A 23,302-nucleotide genomic window follows, 5' to 3' on the forward strand; every position below is an offset into this window, starting at 1 on the left:
CAGGTCCCGTGTAAAAGGGCCCTAAGAACCTCTGGATGCTCAATCTGCAGGCTTGTTCCAGGTCAATAATTTACCAGGTAGTAAACCAGGAACAGAAGAAAAGCCCTAAAGCCTGCACCTTCAAAATAGCAGCAGTAGCTCACACATTTACAGTATATCCCTACAGGTTACCTGTAATAGAAATTAAAAGTGAAACGTTAATGCAATCAATTAAGTTAGACTACAGGTATACTGTATGTCATTCATTTCTTTAGTCAAATCCCTTAATGCTATCATTTATATAAGTAGAAGCTTACCTCTGAGAGAAGATTTTCCAGCCGTGAAATGTGTTGACTTGCAGACTTACTCTTCTCACGGAACTCCTCCTGAAGCACACTGACCTGCAGCGACAATTGCCTTTCCATTTCTGTAGCCTGTTTGTAGAATTACATAAAAAAATGAAAGTTTTTAAAGCTATGTAATAAAAAATTAAAAAATCTAATTCTGAACAGAAAACACAATTTTAAGTAATAATTCACAAGCCTAAATTTTGAAGGACACAACACAGTCCCAGGCCTAGGAAGCTAGATCTCTATACACTGCTAACACTTTTCCCGCATAGGCAGCACCACTTAGACTACGATAGTTGCTGCCAACTTAAAAATGGTGCATCAGCTATTTCTGAATAATGACAATACTGTCGCTCAGAGCTTTTTATCTCAGAAAATAGGTGCAGGAACTCAACCACGACCCCGTTCAGATTTCACAAACAGTAGAAGGGTCTTAAAGGGGCATTAAATACCAGGATTGCATTACATACAGAGTGCAGAGTTCAGGGGGGTTACACACAGAGTGCAGAGCTGTCACTTGTAAACACAGAAACCAGACTTCTGTGTTTACAAGTGATTGTGGTGAGCAGGCACCAAAGGGTCTGAGCCAGAGGTGGTGGAACGGAGTTCCACCAAGTTCCCCCTGAAAAAAAGCCCTGCTGTCGCTAAATTATGAAATGTCCCCTTCAAGATAACTAGTTAATGGTAAAAATGAATTACACCCCTAATATATAAAGAAAGGCTGTAGAACTCAACCACTTCATCATGTAAAATTGGCATTTTTAAGAGGACTTTGGATCAGATAATAAGGTTTTTGTATTTACCATAAAATCTATTTCTTGCAATCCATTGCGGGACACAGTAATTCAGATATAATCGAGTTATGCTGTCACTTATAGAAGTTTAGGACACTGCTAAACAAGGCTGCACCTCCTTCATCTAACCAGTTCAGTAGAAAAGCAATACCAAGGGCAAGAGCAAGAAACACGGAAGGGTGTGATCAGTGGCGGCCCATCCATTAGGGGGCGCATGGGCAACAACCTCCCGGTCCATGGGTCCAGCCCCCTAATCTACATGCAGGGCGCTGGACGCATGTATTCCAATTGGGGGGTTTGAAGCAGGTGATTAGAGGCTCTAATAGGCTTTCGTTCTGAGCCCACCCAGTTGTGTGAATTGGCTGAAAGGACAGGCAATCCTATTGGACGCCTAGGAGGAGGGAGGAGACGCATGGTGGAAGCCGTTGTGATGCAGAGGAGGAAGAGATATGATAGAAGCCGCCGCCCGCCACAGGGCTGTCCGCCTGCAACCTAGATGGTGTAAGTGCTTGGATGACCGACTGTCTACGAGGGGGGGGGGGTGTGTGTGTGTGGATGACATGATCGACAGCGAGTGGGGGGGGGTATTTGTGCCACCGACCTGGGGGGGGGGGGGGGCGGTGGTGGTTGTTTGCCGTGTGACCTTTTTCCCCTCAATGGACTCCAAGATTTAGATTTTACAGAAAGTGCAAAAATTGGATTTTCTTTCTCATTACATGAGACACAGGAATTTAGATACAGTCAGGACATCCGACTGAGGTTTGGGCAACAGCCACTGAGAGGAGTACGAGAAGGGACAGGGACTGTCTGTAACTGCAACCCACCCTTAGGCAGGCCATACACAGTTCAAATCTTGGCCGTGTATTTGTAGGCTGAATGTACCAAGGTAAGTTCTCCCGCGGGGAGAAGACAATGGCCCGGCAGGAGGGATTCCTGCATCAACACTGTCTGTGTTGTTGGGGAATCTAGCAAATTTCTTTCCTGCAGCCCGTGGTTTGCCCTGTGTATGGCTGGCCTACTGACCAGTCCCCTTCAACCCGTTTCAGATAAGTTCAGCTAGGGCTGGCTATTCATAATGAAATAAATGTTACGTTTATGCACAAAGAGCTGGTGGTTAAAAGAACTGGAGTAAAGTATTTTTTCCTCTTGCTTGATTTTCAAAAGACTATTGCCACACGTAACAGAGGATTAATTTTAGTGCTTGCTAACCAAAGCTTCAAAGCTACTTAGGTCAATTAGTTTTGGCATTAGTAAACACCACAGAGGTCATTTAGGTTAAGAGGACAACAAGCAGTAGAAAATGAATGCAATCGTGTTTTGGTATTCTTCCATTCCTAATAATGGTTTACATTCCTCTGCAATTTCGTAATTTAAAAACATCTATTCTAGTTAAAAAGATTTCTGCACTGGTAATCAGCTTATTGACAGGAAGTCAGTTGCACATAAAAAATGTCTAACCTGTTGAAACTGCCCACCTCAAGCAGAATTACGATTAACGCACACAAATGCAATTTTCAGTCATTAGATTTGTGGCATGAAAACGTATATTAGGCAGATTTGTGAGCTTTACTGGAGTATTAGTATGTCTGAACATTATCAGCAAACAGCTTGCTAATTGCACTTATCACTATTGCTTTCCAGCATTCCGCAGATAGGATGTTGTTGTATTGCAATACAATATTGTATGTAATATAATAATAGGGTGTAATTAAATCAGGTTTTTATGGAAATAATATAAAACATAATGAATTAAACGTTAACACTTTTTTAAAAATGACTTTGTTATGAATATTTTTTCTAGTCTTACCCCGTGTGCTATGTAGGTTGCATCACAGTACCTTTCATGTAGAATGGCACCCCAACAATCACATACTATCGCTGCCAAATCACCTGCGGTGTATCACAAGCACATACTGTGCCTCAAAGGAAAATGCATGCCACATGTGTCATGGGACAAAAGCAGAACTTTTATTTTATTTAAAACATTGATACAATATATAATTACTACACTGCTAATACAAAATTACCTTTTTATTTTAATCTGCAGCTATCAGTGGTTTTCAAAAACAGGCAAAAATCAAATGTGGCTTCTTTGTAACACTTGCGCCAATTGGGGCATCCTTGTGTGTGTGTGTAGACTTACCCCATGTCCTTTTACCACTCAAGTGATTGCCTCACTTCTTTTCCCAGCATTCTAAATACAACACTAGGACTGATTTTGGGAATATAGCAGACAGAGCTGACGCACTACGAGGTCGGGTTCACATATGTGCGAATTGGATGACCGGCTCTCAATGGAGCCGGCTCACACATGTCCGGGGTGGACACGGTCTGCATTCCAAAAGGGTTCTGTGCATGTTTGGGTTTGGTTCAGGTGTTAATTCAGGAAAAAAAAATCTGATTCACATCTGGGAGTCAATAAGTTTTCCAAGTTTTTTGTGGTAAAATTAGGTGCCTCGGCTTATATTCAGGTCGGCTTATACTTGAGTATATAAGGTAGGTTCTTTACAGAGACTCAGAGGTCCTCTGAGCAAAACGAATTTGAAGAGGCCTGGACCTGAACCTATTGGCTGACCCATAGGGACTGATTATTTTACTGCCTTGACTCAACACCGCAGTGTGTTACATCTATAACCTTTATGCCTCGTACACACGATCGGAATTTCCGATGGAAAAAGTCAGACGGAATTCTTTCATCGGATATTCCGAGTGTGTGTGTGCCCCATCTGACTTTTTTCGAATTTAGAAAGAGAACATGTTCTCTTTTTTTTTCGAAAAATTCTAATCGGAAATTCCGTTCGTCTGTAGGGAACTCCGACGGAGAAAAAAAACATACATGCTCAGAATCAAGTCGACGTATGCTCGGAAGCATTGAACTTCATTTTTCTCGGCTCGTCGTAGTGCTGTACGTCACTGCGTTCATGACGGTCGGAATTTGGTGTGACAGTGTGTATGCAAGACAGCTTGAACGGAATTCTGTCGGAAAAATCCATCGGAGTTTATCCCGACAGAAAATGTGATCGTGTGTACAAGGCATTAGAGTGGTTTCCCCATCTGCCTCCCTTTTTTTTTTAAAGTAGAACTATAGGTAATATTTTTTTTTTCCATTTAGGATACAGCAAGGGAAGGTTATAACCCCTGTCCGAATTTTTTTTCACAATCTGTGTCCCATTTCGGAGATTTCCTTTCGACACCTGTCCCATATCTAAACAGGAAGTGACAAATTAAAGGAATTCCTTGGGGACCCCCAGCTCACCAGAACTTGTGTCCCCATTGGAAGATTTCCCCTCCATTACATTTCTGGAGACAACCCAACATTTTGGATTTTCTTTTACGTTGACTTTCAATGATAATGTTAAACAAGACAAAGAGAGAGGGTGAATCTCCTAAACAGAGGGCACAAACGGCTATAAAAGTGGTTGTAATCCCTCTCCACTTCAACCCAATCCAAATTTTTTAAGTTGTATTTTAAAGTGGAGCTCCAGCCCCCACCAAAAAAAAAAAAAAAGTCAGCAGCAACAAATACTGGTAGCTGCTGACTTTTAATATTGGGACACCTACCTGTCCAAGGAACCTGCGATGTCCACACTCCAGCCGATTTTTCAATTGGTTCTTGGGTGCTGCCAACACCATTTAATGTAAGGGAAACCAGCATTGAAGCCTTGTGGCTTCACAGCTGGTACCCTACTGCAAAGTCACCCGGAAGTGGTAGCGGGTACCTGTCAAAAACAGGTACCCGCTCCCCCCTCTCCCCCAAAAGATGACAGCGGAGGGGAAAAGGAAGCAAACAAGAGGAGCATCCCATTTTGGGTGGAGCTCCGCTTTAATGTTTTATGTAATGTAACCCTTCTCTTGACATGTTGCTATCCTCCAATGCCTATGATTTTGTGTATTATGGACCCCAATGTACCAACTATTATACTACGTACCCCGCCGCCCTCCCCATAATTTGTACCTGTTCTGTCTTGTACAATTACCTTTTATGATCTATTGTCTGAAAACTTGAGTAAAGGCTTATTTTAACTAAAAGTAGTTAAACTAGCATGACTTAAAATGCATTTATCTTGTCTTTATTGTAGATTCCTATAATCCCCTGTGCAGTGTGACTCAGACTGAAAAAGAAAGTGGCAGAACTGTGAGCCAATCAGGCTCAACTGACTTGCTAACTGCTGTCAGTCTAACATTTTCCAACAGCTTTCCGATAGTAAAAGAGGAGCGGGATTGCCTTATCAGTAAGGTGATGCTATCTCAGCACTATCGATTCAGATTAATGACCAAGGTCTATTTTTTAACCACAGTGAAGAAAAAGTGAGGTCACCAACCAGGCTAAGCTATCTGGCAGGAGTGTCTGTATCAGAAGATTGGTTATACATAAATTATATAGCTGACATACATTTATTCAGCACTGTTTTGGACTGTTTTCCAACAGTTTTTCTTTATCTCGAAATCCCTTATCTGCCCCACTGGAATCATTTTATTGCTCCTATTGAATGGGGTCCACTTCAGGTTTCTAGACTATTCATGTTTTAGACCTTGCTCACACCCTTTCGCAGACTGAACCTACCATTGGCTATAATAGTAAGAGCTCTATTTCATTTGGGCTATACATGGTATCGATCCTGATTTACTATACTGTTCGGCAGTCATGACTACCAGAAATTTATAGTTGTATTTTCTATCTACGGCTGTACCTCATTCATGTCTTATTGTATAGATATACTGGAAATGGCATCTTGATAAATAAAGAATTTGAAAAAAAATACAAGCCTATGTATACTAAAAGGATTTAGACGGTCCCTGAACATCCTGTGCATTTTCATTAGTGGAATAGTATAGTTTGCACTTACTGTTTGGCCACTTTGGGTCCATGCACCTAGAACCAAACTTCTATTAGAGTAGGGTGACATTTGGTCCATGCACTTAGAACCAAACTTCTATCAGAGTAGGGCGACATTGGGTCCATGCACCTAGAACCAAACTTCTATCAGAGTAGGGTGACATTGGGTCCATGCACCTAGAACCAAACTTCTATCAGAGTAGGGTGACATTGGGTCCATGCACCTAGAGCCAAACTTCTATCAGAGTAGGGTGACATTGGGTCCATGCACCTAGAACCAAACTTCTATCAGAGTAGGGCGACATTGGGTCCATGCACCTAGAGCCAAACTTCTATCAGAGTAGGGCGACATTGGGTCCATGCACCTAGAGCCAAACTTCTATCAGAGTAGGGTGACATTGGGTCCATGCACCTAGAACCAAACTTCTATCAGAGTAGGGTGACATTGGGTCCATGCACCTAGAACCAAACTTCTATCAGAGTAGGGTGACATTGGGTCCATGCACCTAGAGCCAAACTTCTATCAGAGTAGGGTGACATTGGGTCCATGCACCTAGAACCAAACTTCTATCAGAGTAGGGCGACATTGGGTCCATGCACCTAGAGCCAAACTTCTATCAGAGTAGGGCGACATTGGGTCCATGCACCTAGAGCCAAACTTCTATCAGAGTAGGGTGACATTGGGTCCATGCACCTAGAGCCAAACTTCTATCAGAGTAGGATGACATTGGGTCCATGCACCTAGAACCAAACTTCTATCAGAGTAGGGTGACATTGGGTCAATGCACCTAGAACCAAACTTCTATCAGAGTAGGGTGACATTGGGTCCATGCACCTAGAACCAAACTTCTATCAGAGTAGGGTGACATTGGGTCCATGCACTTAGAACCAAACTTCTATCAGAGTAGGGTGACATTGGGTCCATGCACCTAGAACCAAACCTCTATCAGAGTAGGGTGACATTGGGTCCATGCACCTAGAACCAAACTTCTATCAGAGTAGAGCAACATCCTTTCCTGCTCTGTGCTCTTGCAGAAAGTTCATTTTCAGTCTCTCAATCCCCAGTGTTGACAAGGTAAGTGGCACATGACAGTATAAATAAATGTGTCACTAAACCTGATGTACGACAGCAAAAACTGTTTATTACATTGGCAATAGAAACATTTTATTGATAATTCAACCTCTTTAGGTGGTGAAACTGTTACAATGCATTCAGTTTGCACCAGTGAGTGATGTCTGAGTAATATTTCTGATGTCACAGGCACGTTGTGACTCAAGAGCAAGGCAATAAAATCACATCTCCATGGTAACATCACTAGACTGTGACAGTATAATATGGTGTAGCCTAGCAACTGGGATAAAGATTTTAGCATTTCTAAAAACCAAACAGGACTTTCAGCTGGACTTTTCATTTTGGGAGATATGGCAGAAAACCGGAATTTGATCTGCAAAGGCTTCTGAATATTCAGGCTCTGATCCTTACATAACCTATCATTTAAAATAAATGGCAGGGTGATTAAGGTGCTAAGCAAAACATAAGCAGCTGCAAATATTTTCACTGGCAGTAAATGATTACAAGACGTCACATTGGCTTTCTGCCCTAAAGAAACTTCTACCGTTTTTAATCAGGCAATTTAAAAGAGAAGTATGGCCAAATCTTTTCTGGGTCACGGGAGTGGAATTACTTTTGTTCTCCTGTGACCCAGAATCAGATGACAGTGGACTAAAGCCTGCTGTCAGCTGACACAGAGCAGCTCCAGGATCTGGAAGCATCCTGACCATATTGTCAGGATCCACCCAGCTGCCTGATTGACAGCTGGCTCTGCTCTCAGCATACAGTGAGCGCTGGAGGAACAGAGCGGAGAGAAGTAGAGAAGTGAATGACAGTCACCACTCTTCACTCTAAGCAGACCAAAAGCTTAAAGCTTAAAGTGGTAGTAAAGTATTTTTTTGCACTTGTACCTACAGGTCAGCCTATAATAAGGCTGACCTGTAGGCACAGTGAATATCTCCTAAACTTGCACTGTTTAGGAGATATTCACACTGCATACAGCCGGTGATGTAACCAGCGCATGCACTCTGAAGGGACGGCATACCTGTGCATACTTCAGTGCTCCGTGCCGCCGTGACTCCCGTGGGCCTGTGTGGGAGTGACATCATCGCAGCTCCGCCAAACAGAAGGCCAGAGCACTGGAACCTGGAAGGAAGACTGGCTGAAGAGGTCAGCGTGCCGCTGGAGGGCTTTGTTCTGAGGCAGGGGTGTCAAAGTCAATTTCATCATGGGCCGCATCAGCATTATGATTGCCCTCAAAAGGGCCGGTTGTATCTGAAAGATTAGATGTACAGCACATCCCTTACATTAGATATCAAGAGCCACCCCACCATCAGAAGTTGAGCCCCCCACTTTCCCTTACATCACAGTGCACCCCCCCTTTCCTTATGCTGCTGCCTGGAAGAAGCTGGATGCATTGCGTGAAAGCAGAAAGTAGGGGTCTAGAGAAGGACCAGAGGAGGGTTGGAGCTCTCCTGCAGTTGCAGAATAGGTGCGAGGGCCACATGAAATGGCCTGGAGGGCCAGATTTGGCCTGCGGGCCTTGTGTTTGACACCTGTGTTCTAAGGTAAGCATTTCATAATGTGCTAGTATGTGATGGATACTAGCATATTATGCCATTGTCTTGCAGGTTTTCTTTTTTAGCAGTTTACTACCGCTTTAACTGGGTGAGGTTTACTGTATGATTAAAAGGTCAATCTTTTTTGGGGTTTGGATAGAGTAGTAAGGGGTTAGAACCCCTGTCAGGTTTTATTACATTCTGTGCCCCCGATAAATTTGCCCTCTGTTCTGATCCCTAATGTCATCCGGAATGAAAGTGAAGGTAAATCTAAAAATTTAAGTTGCCACCAAAAACAAGAACAGAGGTAAAATCTTCCAATTATGATGTTCCTGTGACAGCTGTCTGAGTGGGAATTTCTTTTACATTGGAAAGATATCCTTTCTCCTTCTGCTGAGTTTTCAAGACAGGAAGTGAAGAAAAATCTGCCTAAAAAGGGGTTGTAAAGGTTTGTTTTTATATTTTCTAAATAGGTTCCTATAAGCTAGTGCATTCAGTGTTGCCAACTGCTAGTATTTTTACTGGCAGCCAGTAAAACATTTGCACTTTTCTCCTGCCAGTAAGAAAAAAAGGTTGCCAGTAAACAATATGGCTGTGAAGCTCGGCTCAGAAGTGTGCATATGCAGCTCAGGTCCAGAGCCGGCTGAGACCATCCAAGTGCCTACTGCAGTGTGTTCGAGCGGTGGGGGTGGGGATGGGGGGGTCTGGTGGAGGAGGTGTCTGAGCGTGTCGTGTGATGTAATGGTGCAAGGGAGCTGAACGGAGCGGCCAGAGCCTCGTGTTTGGGTCTTTGGGATGGGAATAAGGCAAGCCAGGAGCGGGACTGTCAGTGCTGTTTGGACTGGAGTGGACTGAAAGGACCACCTGGCACGGAGAGAGACTGTCACTGTGACTCAGGAGGGGACGTTTCGTTTCCGTGTCATCATCTATGCTGCTGCTCACTGCTGTCAGTATCACTGTCAGAGTCAATTTCATGTGTCCATTCTAATGTATTGTCCTGAGTCCTGTCTCTTAGCTACTTACTTACTATATCGAAAAAAAAATAAGAAATATGCTTTTTGCCTTAATATTTACCTTAAATCACATCGCTAATTGCATATTGTACTTGTTTGTAGCCTAAATGCTGGAATTTGCAGTTAAAACTGTAATTTTGTAACTTTTGGAACTGCCAGTAAAAACTTGGCTATGCCAGTAAATTGTGGGTCTTGTGCCAGTAAATTTTAATCTGGTAGGTTGGCAACACTGAGTGCATTATTGGTTCACTAACCTTTCTCTTCGATTTCCCTTCTAAATGTTTTCTTTCTTTGTCTGAATTTCTCACTTCCTGTTCCTCCCCAGTAAGCTGTTCTGGCTGACTAACCAGCAGCCAGAATGGCTCAGGTGACGGGGCAAGCTTACTGAGGAGAAACAGGAAGTGAGAAATTCAGACAAAGAAAAAAAAACATTTAGAAGGGAAATCAAAGGTAAGTGAACCAACAATGCACTAGCCGAAAGGAACCTATTTATAAAATAAAAAACAAACCTTTACAACCCCTTTAAGTGGTTGTAAACCCTTACAAACCACTTTAACCTACAGGTAAGCCTAGATTAAGGCTTACCTGTAGGTCCAAGAAATATCTCCTTAACCTACACGGTTAAGGAGATATTTTCCAAAAAAGGGGCACCCATAGACAGCGGCGCAGGCGCACTGAGCGTGCCGTTAGTGAAGGCGATCGTGCCGTAACTAGCAGCTCCCGCACACATGCGCGGGAGTGACGTCATCGCTGCTCCGACCAGTCTCAACGCCCGGAACAGCGATATCCGGAACTTACTCCGGGAGAGATGGCGGCGGTGGAGGAGGTGATCGAGGACCGCTTCAGGGGCTTCGATCTTAGGTAAGTAATTCATAATGAGCTAATATGCTATGCTAAGAAATATCAATAAATCTGTAGCCCTTTCTAGTCCTTCTTTAGACACAATTATCAAGCTTGGCTTGAAACCAAAAATTGGTAGTCAAGCTCTGTGCCCTAAAAGCCCCTTTAATTTTAATGAAATAAAAATAGGATATTATAAAGGTTTGTGACATATTTTAAAGCAATATAAAGTGGCAATTAAAGATATTTTAAAGATTCCAGAAGGAAAAAACGAAGAGAACACTACAAGTCTCAGCATTTATTTAGCAATAGATTGGCAACATGGAGGCAAAAAAGAATTCATACACGACACCACATCCAAAGAGACCTAAGTGGTACCTCAAACCCACATGGGTACTTTTGATGCTCCATAAAGAAAGAGACTGGCCTCTGATGTGGATAACCACTACTACTGTAATGATTAAAGCTTCATACATGATACTGAAGCTACATTATTACATTTGATGAATACTGAAGCTAATAATATAAAGGCTCCTCATTTTACATTTTGGCTGTAATCCCTTACATATACTCAGTAAATTGACTGGTTTTACTGGTTTATCTGCAGTCTTCTCCCCTCTGAATCAGGTGGCAGGGAGCTCAAGAGCACAGTGAACTAAGGGATGACTGGAGGGAAGGAACGCACCTCCTTCACACAGCCCACAGGACTAGAGCTGAGGCTGTTAATCACAGGCTGAGTACTGGTGCTCCCTCCGCTGTCACCTTTTTTCTCTTGGTGTCAGGAAACTCTTTCAGAAGTGACTTATGCCGATAGTAGAGAAACAAGGCAGTTGACAGAATTGTTCTGTGCTTCTGTGATCTCTGCTAAATAAATGTCTTGGAATTCTTTTTTTTTTTTTCTAGTCACGACAGGAACTGGCTCCTCTTCTTTCCACCCCTTTAATAAATGTTTTCTTTAATGTGCCCATGGGACTGAGTGCACTTCAACCTGTCAACCATTACTGGACAAAACAAAAATCTAAGAGAAGGTAGCAAGCTATAGTCAGCTCTTCTTTGCTTACTATCTTTAGCCCAATGTGTATGCATTAAATAAGAGCAGAAAGCAGTATAACAAGAATGTAAAAAGCATTGCTCAGTTATACAAAAACTATCTACTTCCGTAGCAACAAGTATTTTAAGGTACTGTGGAAAAATCCAATGGATTTGCCTTTATTCACCTTCAGATATTTTTTTTTTTATCCAATGTACCGTATATACTCGAGTATAAGCCAAGTTTTTCAGCCCTTTTTTTAAGGTTGAAAATACCCCCCCTCGGCTTATACTCGAGTCAGTGTACCTGAAATTATTGACAGGCTGCGGGCGTCCATTGTTTAATCACTTAAGCCCCGGACCTTTAGGCAGCTAAATGCCCAGGCCAGGTTTTGTGATTCGGCACTGCGTCGCTTTAACAGACAATTGCGCGGTCGTGCGACGTGGCTCCCAAACAAAATTGGCGTAATTTTTTCCCCACAAATAGAGTTTTTTTTTGGTGGTATTTGATCACCTCTGCGGTTTTTATTTTTTGCGCTATAAACAAAAATAGAGCGACAATTTTGAAAAAAATTCAATATTTTTTACTTTTTGCTATAATAAATATCCCCCAAAAACATATATAACATTTTTTTTTTCCTCAGTTTAGGCCGATACGTATTCTTCTACCTATTTTTGGTAAAAAAAAAAATCGCAATAGGCGTTAATTGATTGGTTTGCGCAAAATTTATAGCGTTTACAAAATAGGGGATAGTTTTTGTGAAGGATGCTTCAGTTTAAATTCTCCCTGCTTGGTTAAAGCGGATCTCCACTCTAAAGTGAAGTCGCGCTGATCGGCACCCTCCCTTCTCCGGTGTCACATTTGACACCTTTCAGGGGGGAGGGGGGTGCAGATACCTGTCAGAACGCCCACCGCCAAGGGACGAAACGGCGATATCAAGGTATGTACTAAAAAAACAAAACAAAAGCCAGCCTACCCGCAGTGTAACGGGTCTTACGAATGTATTGTTAGAAATTTGTTTTAGGGGGAACCACCCCTTTAAAACACTGTATAAGAGCTGTGAGAGCTAATTAAAGGGAACAGACACACCCCCTTCACACATCACTCAGGAACAGAGCTAGGACTGTCAATCACAGGTGGTGTGCTGGAAGTCCCTCCCCTGTCACCTTTTTAGCTCTTGATGTCAGAAAAACTTGTCAGAAGTGACTGATACTGATACAAAAGGAACTAGACAGCAGAGATAAATGACAATTTGTAGAGAGGCAAGTAAACACTATAGAAATGTGCTTTGTTCAGATTTCATGTCTGAAATGTTTTAACCACTTTAAGTCTTGTATACAGCTATATCTGTTTAAACCTCTCTTCTGCTAGCTCTAGGCAGATCACTTGGCAATGTAGAAGGGGCATCCTTACAAAGCATGCTCTATATACAGCCAGAAATGGCCCCCTCTGCCTTTCAGTCTGGCCTACTTGCTTCTCTTATTATGCCTCTAGAGAAGAAGGAACGTCTAAGTGCTGACCTGAAAGTACAGATATGCATATATGAATCAGCAGATTTTAAGGAAATGATCATGTGCAGTGACAGGTTCCAGTTAGAAACCTTCATTCACCCTCATATCCATTTATCGTTTCAAACTTTTAGGCCCTAAATATCAGTTGGCACCTGTGAGGATTTGAACAATACATACAGTCATCATTCAAAATTCTAAAATTGATATTGCAGCTATGGGTATAGCCTTGCAAGCTAAATCACCTACCAGTTTCTAATTTTGCTATGAAAAATCCTCTTCTGACCAAACTTTACAGCCATTTGTTATTGCTATAACTGCCCTGACTACGTTAAAGCAGAGTTACACTCAAAATTGGAACTTCCGCTTTAAAGCCTCCTTCCCAGCTCCTGTTTGTGAAACTGAGCCTTTGGGGAGAAGGGGTGCAGGTATGTGAATTTGACAGGTACCTGCTCCCACTTCCATTGCGTTCAGCCTAAGCGACCGAAAGCAGAAGCTCTCCCACATGGCAGGTCCTAGAAGACGTCGGGACCAGTCATGGAGTACAGCACCACTCGCGCATGCGCACTAGGCACCCGGCTGTGAAGCTGCAAGCTGTCACAGGCGGGTGCCCATAGTAGAAATGCCAGCGCCATCGAAATAGGGCACAGGGAGAACACAGCGCGGGTGAGTGCACTGCTGGATTAATGGACAGGAGAGTGGCTGTTTATTAAAAGTCAGCAGCTACAGTTTTTTGTAGCTGCTGACTTCTAATAAAATGAATATGACTGGAACTCTACTTTAAGAACATTTGGTCTAACTGCCAAATACTTTAAAACACGAATCAATAATCTCCAAAAACAGTGTAAGGTTTGAAAGAAGTATGGCCAAAGCTTTTTTGACTGTACTTTTTCTATGGATCGCATGAGTGCACTTCATTCTGCACACCTGTGACCCTCTTTCAGCCAATAGCAGGCTAAAGCCCATTGTCGGCTGATGTCACTCAGCTGGTCAAAGATCCTGACTTTACAATCGGGATCCACACAGATGCCTGGACTGCCAGCTGGCTCAGCCTTTTAGCTGCTCCCTTCCCTCCCCAGCTCAGATCTCCAGTGAGCACTAGAGGGGAAGAGCCGAGAGCCAGTGACTGATCGTCACTGTTCTCTGCTCAGAGCCGAGGGGAGAACTGAGCGATCAGCGGTGCTTCGTTCTCAGTGCAGAGCAGGCAGAGAACAGATGTAGCATCAATCCTATCGATCCACCCAGGTGAGTATATGTTGTTTTTATATACTTTTATTCTCCTTTTTGGCATCAAACTGGTGCCTCCCCTTCTCCATGAACGCTGTGTCCTATTTGCAGTAACCCCATAAGATTGCTACTTTTGGCAATAGTCACCCAGCACTGGAGAGCTGCATTTTTTTTTTAGGTCCTCCCTTGTACCCTGGGTGGTGACGGATTATACTCCCACAGTTCCTGGTACAGATGCTTCCTAGTGGCCCATTATCCACAACATTATATGCTACACCTAGAGCTGAGTTTTACTCCCAGTGCAACTACTGTTCCTGAGGAAGTGGAGCATACTCCACGAAACACGTAGAGCTTTTAGGATTTCGTTATTACATCGTGTATTTGATTTGATCAATTTTGTCTATTGTACCAACTGTACATTGCTGTATTTGTACACAACCAGCTCTTGCTCTTGGTCGAAATAATCATGTTTCGAATATGCTGTGATCCAATTGAATCATTGACCCAAGCTTTTTTATCATATGTATGTATTGTTGCAATCACATAATTTCTACCATTTTGCTGATATGGCCTTTTAATAAAATTGTTCCTAAACAACATTTACTTTTTACATTATACCATGTTATGAGTCCACCTGTGTATTTGGATTCACTACATTATCATGTGTGAACTATCCACTAGCTAGTTGCCACGCACCTCATTTTAAAGTCCCAACTTTTTCTTTTTCTCTTTTATAGTTCATTCTGATGCATTTTCAGATATGGTAAAACATTTTTTACTCTCCTTTGCTTCATTTTAGTTATGCAAAATAAGCACTAAAATAAGTTGGGAACATTGGGCAAACATGTTTTATACATAATTCATGGCTAAAACAACTTTTAAAGTATATCTAAAGCCAATACAATTTTTTTGTTGTTGCTTTGGATAGAATATGCAATGGTTAAAACTCCTGTTAGCTTTTTGCCTTCTGTGCCTCACTGGGGAGACACAGCAGAAAGTAAAAAGAAATCTCTCCAAAATAAGAGAAATCCTTTTAGATGACTTATCAAAACAAGTGTCCTTAGAGCCGGTTCACACAGGGGCGACCTGGGATCCGACTTGAAGTCTCCCCAAGTCGTCCTAAGTCGCACGGTTGAAAAAAATCAATGGAAGTGAATGAGAGCCGTCTTAATACACACTACTGAAGTCGCTCCGACTTCAGAAAAGGTTCCTGTACTACTTCAATCCGACTTGTAGGCAACTTGTACCCATTGATTTCAATGGAAGTTGCCTCAGAAGTCTGATCACTGTCTTAAAGCGGAGCTCCACCCTAAAATTCAACTCTGCATGAGCACTTTTAAAAAAAATTAATTAGCCGAGTAAAAAAAAAAAACAGTTGTTGCTAGGCAGACTTCCTAATCTGCCTTCTTCCTGATCCGCGGTCGTTTTCCTCTGCCTACACCGCACAGACTCCTGGGATTGGTGACTCACCTCCCCCTCCTAGTCACTATTCACACAGTATTTTTACATGACAAAGCACACTCGCGGCACCCACTGCCCCCCCCCCCCCCGCTTCTCAATTTTACATGACAAAGCACACTCGCGGCACCCGCTGCCCCCCCCTGCTTCTCAAAATTTGACAGGACAAAGCACACTCGCGGCACACGCTGCCCCCCCCGCTTCTCAAAATTTCAAATTACAAAGCACACTCGCTGCCCCCCCCCCCCCGCGCTTCTCAAAATTTCACAGGACGAAGCACACTCGCTGCACCCGCTGCCCCCCCCTTCTCAAAATATGGAAAGAGGAAGCACACCCTCGGCACCCGCTGTCCCCCCCCCCCCGCTATCTAAATAAGAGCCTCACTCGCGGCACCCGTGGAAATCCAGGAAGTCATACAGTCTGGCTTCATATGCCCACACTTAAGATGGCCACGGCCTAATGCTAGTTTATAAAGTGTCTAAATGCTGTAACAACCTAACAGAACGGACCTTAGTTTACAGACTAACTGTAGTAGAATACATTAAGCTTGTGTATTACAGGGGTATTTATATTTAAAAAGTGAAATTGTGGCCGGAACTCCGCTTTAACTGAAGCAATAATACAGGAAGATAACATACATTTCTCAGGCAAACCCCTCCCTCCCACAGAGCCGATTGTTGTTTGATTGGCCACTGGAAAGCCTCCTGTCCTGGAGGCGACTTGAAGTTGCCTTGTAAGTTGCCTGATAATTCATACTCAAGTCGTGTCCAAGTTGCCTCCCAAAGTCGTGCTGGAAGTCGTGTTGCCCCTGTGTGAACCGACTCTAACTGGAAGGAACTCTATTCCTGTTCCAGTGCCAACTCAAACTTTTATTTTTCTCCTCACTTCCTGTCCCCGTGACAAATTTTACCAAGACACAGAGATGGTGACTCTACCCAAGGGGACAGCAATTCCAACTTTTCCCTACAACATCCAATAAAAAGAAAAGAAAAGAAAACGGTAAAAATTTTCGTCTATAGTTCCCTCTGATATATAACATTAAGCTCCCCAGTTGATGTCATTTATAAAAAATATTTGGTATAATAGCTTACTTCAGAGCACTGTTCGAAGCTCAGCTGACTGTCCACTGATCTCCTCTCCCGATCTAATAGCTGCATGAGGAGGTGCTGAGAAACCCCAGCTGACATCAGCCGGGAAGAGGAGAGGAGACTGGCGGGCAGTCACGTGAGCGCCAATCGACGCTCTGAAGTAAGCTATTATACCGCATATTTTCATATGACATCCACTGGGGAGCTTAATGTTATATATCAGACAGAACTATAGAAGAAAATAGTTTTTTTGTTAGAGCAGATGGGGAGGATCGGGGAGCTGACAGGCAGGGAGGGGAGAGGAGGAAAGAGGGAGACACAGGAGAGCAGGCTGCGGATGACAGAGTCACGTAAACTGACCACGGTGTCAGGACTCAGCAGCCCTGATATATTGTGGTCAGCGTACAGAGGGGAGGGTAGAAACTGGCAGGATCAGACAGGTTTTTTGTCCAAATTACACAACTCAACACTGTGCTATATACCATGCTTTAAGGCAGGGATCCTCAAACTACGGCCCTCCAGCTGTTGCAGAACTACACATCCCATGAGGCATTGTAACACACTGACATTCACAGACATGACTAGGCATGATGGGAATTGTAGTTCCTGAACAACTGGAGGGCCGTAGTTTGAAGACCCATGCTTTAAGGCAGGGGTGGCCAACCAGTGGCCCGGGGACCAAATGTGGCCCGCGGAGCCCTTTGATGTGGCCCGTGACCTCCTGCACTGGAATGGTGGGTTGGCAAGCCCAGATTGCAGGTTGCTGACCTGCCATACCACAGCATCAGTGTTGTGAATGAAGCTGGTGGTAGAGGAAGAAAGCAGCTGCGGAGCAGAGCCCCATAAGCTGATGCTTCCTCTACAGTGCTGGCTTTTGCCACAGGCAGAGTCTATGGCAAAGTTAAGCTAACCCGCAGGATAGACACAGGTGCGCTATACTGCACCTGACGGTGTGGGTAAACCGCAGCACATCAGTGTTAAAGCAGTCTTAGGCCCTTTTCACACGATCAGCCCTACCAAATGGGACCCTCAATTCACCTCTATAGAGCGAAAGATGTCCGTTTAAGCCCATCTACCTCCAATCCGAAAAACAGAAGGGAATTCGTCCCCTTCCATTTGTGTGGATCGAAGGGCCTATAGAGTAGCCGCAACCTGTCATCCCCCACTCCGCTTATTGTAGCCTGCGACTGGTTACCAAGTTGCTTAAGTGGCCCTCGCGCTTCAAAAGGTTGGGCACCCCTGATTTAAGGGAACAGGATCCCTTTTCTTTTTAGGTTAACAAATGCTTTAAAGTCGAAACATTCATGTTTTATATACCGTATTTATCGGGGTATTGCGCGCTCCGGCGTATAGCGCGCACCCCTAATTTTGACCACTTTTTCCTGTAAAAAAAATGTTATTACATTTTAATACTTACAGTTTTGGTGTCTTGCCTGGCGTCCGTCTGCGGCCTCGGTGGTGTCCTCCCGCGCTGTCTTCATGGCGAATCCCTGCTTCCCGCGCTCAGTTTGAAGCCTCCGCCGACGTATACCGAGCGCAGCACACTCGCGTATATTCGGCCAGGCTCGGCTTCTCACGCATAAACGTCACAGAGCGTGACTACGAGTGAAGCCGGGCCTGGCGGAATGTACCCGAGTGTACTGCGCTCGGTATATTGCGGTGCAGGCATTCAAACTAGGCGCGGGTATCGGCGTATCTCGCGCACCCACGATTTTGCCCTGATTTTCAGGGCAAAAAAGTGCGCGATATACGCAGATAAATACGGTACATATCTGGTACTGTAGGTATCAGAAGGGCAAAGTTGAAGCTCTGCCAAGAATGTAGACCTGTCAGGCTTTATCAAAAGTGAAAATATCAAGACTGGCCATGAAAGCATGTCACGGTGTCCCCTAAGCAGTTAATTCACACAGAGAAACACTATTAAAAAAAAAAACAGAAAAGGACTGTAAACAAGCCTTTCTCAGTGTGAAGGATGACACTATGATATTTTAAGAACTGCCAAATGCTTCTGCCAAAGAATCTGTTTCTAAAGCAATGCTCCTCTCAAGGAATCAAATGCCAGGCAGAAAATACTCTCTCACATAAGTCTATGGGGTTAATTTACTACAGGAAAATAGGCTGTTTACTTTGCAAGGGAATTATCACTTTTCAATGGAATGTGGTGAAGCTCAGATGGTTTTCATCATCCAATAATTTTCAAGCTATTTTTTATTTATTTTTTACCTTGAAAATGATTGGGTATTTTTTTGCAAGGTGAATTTTAACTGCATTCACTAGGCTATGGGGAAAATTCCCATTTCAAAGTGAAAACAAACTTGCAAGGGGAACAGGTTATGTGCATTTAGTAAATCAACGCCAAAGTGTGTTTGTGCATGTTTTCCATGAACAGCTTGCATGATTTGAGAATTATGCATGTCTGGATAACACTAGATTTAAACAATGAGAAAATGTCATTACATAGCTCAATCCACAGAAGTATGTCAGTGTCTCCTGCTGTCACGGCAGGTGGAAATCACTTTGACACTGAAGACCCCAATCCTATTAGCTGGTCTTGCGTCAGCTTCAGAGCAATTTATTTAACGATCTATATATAGATTATCTGAAAACAAAGAGGGGTTAATTTACTAAAGTAACGTTAAATCATTTTCAGCCAAACCTAGGTTTACTTAAAATATACTAAAAGGTTCTGGGTAAATATATATTTATTTAATTCCCTTCACCCTGATTGGGTATTTGAAATGATCAATTAACGTTAGTAGATCAGGCCAGGAATGAGGAACAGCCCTCCTCTCTTAGGCTCGGTTTCCACTAGTGCGACTTGTCATGCGACTTGGGACTGCAAAGTCGCATGACAAGTCGTACCCCATGATTTGCAATGAGTACCGTTCATATCTGTGCAACTTCAAGTCGCCGCAACTTCAAAGTAGTCCCTGCACTACTTTGGTCCCACTTTCATGCGACTTGAGGTCCACAGACCTCAAGAATATACAGGCATTGCTTCAATTCGTATAAAAATGGTGGCAAAATCGCGCGACTTTAGGGTTGCAATAGTGGAAACAGAGCCTTACACGAAAATTTGAAAACCACATCAGCTGTTTTGTAGGTGTACATTATAAATATTTGGTTTGTTTCCGATATAGGTCTTTCTTATATTGCTATCTTTATATCTCCATTTTATACAGATGATTAAATGTTGTATTCAATTTTAAATAATTAAAATGAAACGTGCCATCTTGCTCATTCAGGACAAAAGCGGTGAACAGCAAACCTCGTCTGTCTTCTGATCACTTTCCCACATGTCCCTGTTGCCTTGTTTGCCTGTCACAGTCCCAATTAAAAAAACCTGTACAAGTTAAAGGGGAGTTCCACCTTAAAAATGTACTTTCTATTAACAGCTTGCCTTTAATGTAAAAAATAAATGTAATAAAAACATTTTTTTTTACTCACTTCTATCTGGCTGTTACCAGGCAGTATTTGTAATCTGCCTAGTTCCTGGTTCTAGGTGCTTCAACTTCCTGTCCTAAGGCCCCATTGCCTCCTGGGAAATGATGACACTCATTTCCCAGGAGTCTCTGGGCATTACTGTGCCTAAAAATCACCCAGCATGCACCTCTCCCTGAAAACCAGGAAGAAAAAAAGAACTGGGCTTCACATGCCCACATGAGCTGGAGGATATAAGGCAAGTGTTTGCAATGATTTCTGGAATGATTGGGGAGCTATTAATATGTTTTAGGGACTATTTAATGTGATCAATTTTAGCTTACAAAAAAAAAAAAAAAATTATGCCTGGAACCCCGCTTTAAGTTTTGGCCTTGCTGCAGGCCTGGCCGCTGGCACCACAGACACTGAACACGGGGTGGGGGATGAAGCCACTACTCAGAAAACTGCACATGATAGCTCAACTAGACTTTGCCAAATGGCACCTGAAGGATTCCAAGGCCATGAGAAACAAAATTCTCTGGTCTGATGAAACAAAGATTGAACTCTATGGCCTGAATGGCAATGTCTGGAGGAAACCAGGCACCACTCATCACCTGGCCAATACCATCCCTACACTGAAGCATGGTGGTGGCAGCATCATGCTGTGGGGATCTTTTCAGCTACAGGAACTGGGATACTAGTCAGGATTGAGGGAAAGATGAATGCAGCAATGTACAGAGACATCCTTGATGAAAACCTGCTCCAGAGTGCTCGGGACCTCAGACTGGGGCAAAGGTTCATCTTCCAACAGGACAAAGATCCTAAGCACACAGCTAAGATAAGAAAAGAGAGGCTACGGGACAACTGTGAATGTCCTTGTGTGGCCCAGCCAGAGCCCAGACTTGAACTCAATTGAACATCTCTGGTGAGGTCTGAAAATGGCTGTGCACCGATACTCCCCATCCAACCTGATGGAGCCTGAGAGGTCCTCCAAAGAAGAATGTGGGAAACTGCCCAAAAATAGTTGTGCCAGGCTTGAAGCATCATACTCAAAAAGACTTGAGGCTGTAGTTGGTGCCAAATGTGCTTCAAAAAAGTATAATTATGTACATGTTGTTTTTTTTTTTTTTTTACAAACAAACTTCTTTCACGTTGTCATTATGGGGTATTGTTAATGGAATTTTGAAGAAAATAATGAATTTAATCAATTTTGGAATATGGCTGTAACGTTACAAAATGTGGAAAAAGTAAAGCGCTGTAAATACTTTCCGGATGCACTTTATCCTCATCCTTGCTTCACTACTTAAAGAGGTTGTAAAGGTTCATTTTTTATTTTCTAAATAGGTTCCTCTAAGCTAGTGCATTGTTGGTTCACTTACCTTTTCCTTCGATTTCCCTTCTAAATGTTTTTTCTTTGTCTGAATTTCTCACTTACTGTTCCTCCTCAGTAAGCTTTCCACCATCATCCGAGCGGTTTTAGTTGGGGGTTAGTCAGTCAGAACAGCTTACTGAGGAGGAACAGGAAGTGAGAAATTCAGACAAAGAAAAAAAAAATTTAGAAGGAAAATTGAAGGATAAGGTAAGTGAACCAACAATGCACTAGCTTAAAGGAACCCATTTAGAAAATAAAAAAAATAACCTTTACAACCCCTTTAAGGGCTGAATACGGCTGAATATCAAGCGGCATCGGTCGCTTCAATAGAAATAAAGAGGAGGATGAAAAACATTGAGCTTGGACCTTCATAAACAAGTTAGTAATGTCAATGATTTTATGATTTTATATTTATCAAATAGCAGTATGGTATTACTTTAGCTGTATTGCTGCTTTAAAAAAATATATAACCGCAAAATGTATAAAGCACGACGTGCTTTACAAATGTGCATTACATTTTGCTTGCTTTGGGACTTTAAGGCTGGGTTCACACTATAACACCCAGTGGCTCACAGCAGGGGGCCCAGTACATCTCCATTCAAAGGTTCAGGTCCGATTTCAGCCAGAAATTTGGGCTGAATTCGGACCTGAAACAGACCAAAAGACATTCTGCTGGATTCACGTAGGGCGGCGTATTTTTGAGGCGGCGTAGCGTATCGTATTTACGCTACGCCGCCGTAAGTCAGAGAGGCAAGTGCTGTATTCACAAAGCACTTGCCTCCTAAGTTACGGCGGCGTAGCGTAAATGGGCCGACCTAAGTGCGCCTAATTCAAATGAGGAACAGGGGGGCGTGTTTTATGTAAATGATTCGTGACGTGACTGACGTTTTTAACGAAAGGCGCATGCGCCGTCCGTGGACATATCCCAGTGTGCATAGCTCCAAAGTACGCCGCAAGGACGTATTGGTTTCGACGTGAAAGTAAATTACATCCAGCCCCATTCACGGACGACTTACGCAAACAACGTAAAATATTCAAAATTCGACGCAGGAACGACGTCCATACTTAACATTGGCTAGGCCAGCTATTTGTTCGACTAACTTTACGCCTGAAAACACCTTACGTAAACGGCGTATCTTTACTGCGACAGGCAAGCGTACGTTCGTGAATCGGCGTATCTCGCTGATTTACGCATTCTAGGCGTTAATCAGCGTTCACGCCCCTAGCGGCCGGCGGAACTAGACAGCTAAGATACGACGGCGCAGGCGGTCGTATCTTAGCTACATTTAAGTGTAACTCAATTTGAGAATACACTTAAATGTACGACGGCTTAGATTCCGAGTTACGATGGCGTATCTAGTGATACGCCGGCTTAACTCTTTGTGAATCTAGCTAATTGTAATTAGTTGTATGCCTGAGTTCTTGCTGCTGTATGCCATGTTTAAAAGAAAAATCTACATTTAAAGTGATTCCAAAAGTTGTTGTAATAAAAAATTATATATATATATATATATATATATATATATATATATATATATATATATATATATATATATATATATATATATATATATATATATACACACACAGTTGTATTCAAAATTATTCAACCCCCACTGAAATTGATTATTTTGGCCAGTTTGACATTGATTTTGATCATTCAGTCATCCTGCTTACAATTAAATCAAAGAGGCACGTGTAGGTCAGACAAATATAACATAACATTTATAATGAAATAACCACAAATGTCTTTTCTGTGCTCACATCATTATCAGT

The 23,302-nt window shown here is 42.8% G+C and overlaps 1 protein-coding gene across 3 annotated transcripts in view; it reads right to left on the reverse strand.

Moving 5' to 3' along the window:
- The window catches only part of BICDL1 (BICD family like cargo adaptor 1), a 100,946-nt gene that overhangs the window by 63,410 nt on the left and 14,234 nt on the right, over window positions 1-23,302 (reverse strand). For all 3 annotated transcript variants that reach the window (XR_005748706.1, XM_040350480.1, XM_040350471.1), the window contains exon 3: window positions 297-413. Coding sequence is in view for 2 of the 3 variants with exons in the window: in XM_040350480.1 (XP_040206414.1) it covers window positions 297-413 (117 nt within the window). In the remaining variant the exon portion in view is untranslated. The remainder of the gene's footprint in view (window positions 1-296; window positions 414-23,302) is intronic.

Source organism: Rana temporaria, chromosome 1, assembly GCF_905171775.1.
Source record: "Rana temporaria chromosome 1, aRanTem1.1, whole genome shotgun sequence".
NCBI lineage: Eukaryota > Metazoa > Chordata > Amphibia > Anura > Ranidae > Rana > Rana temporaria.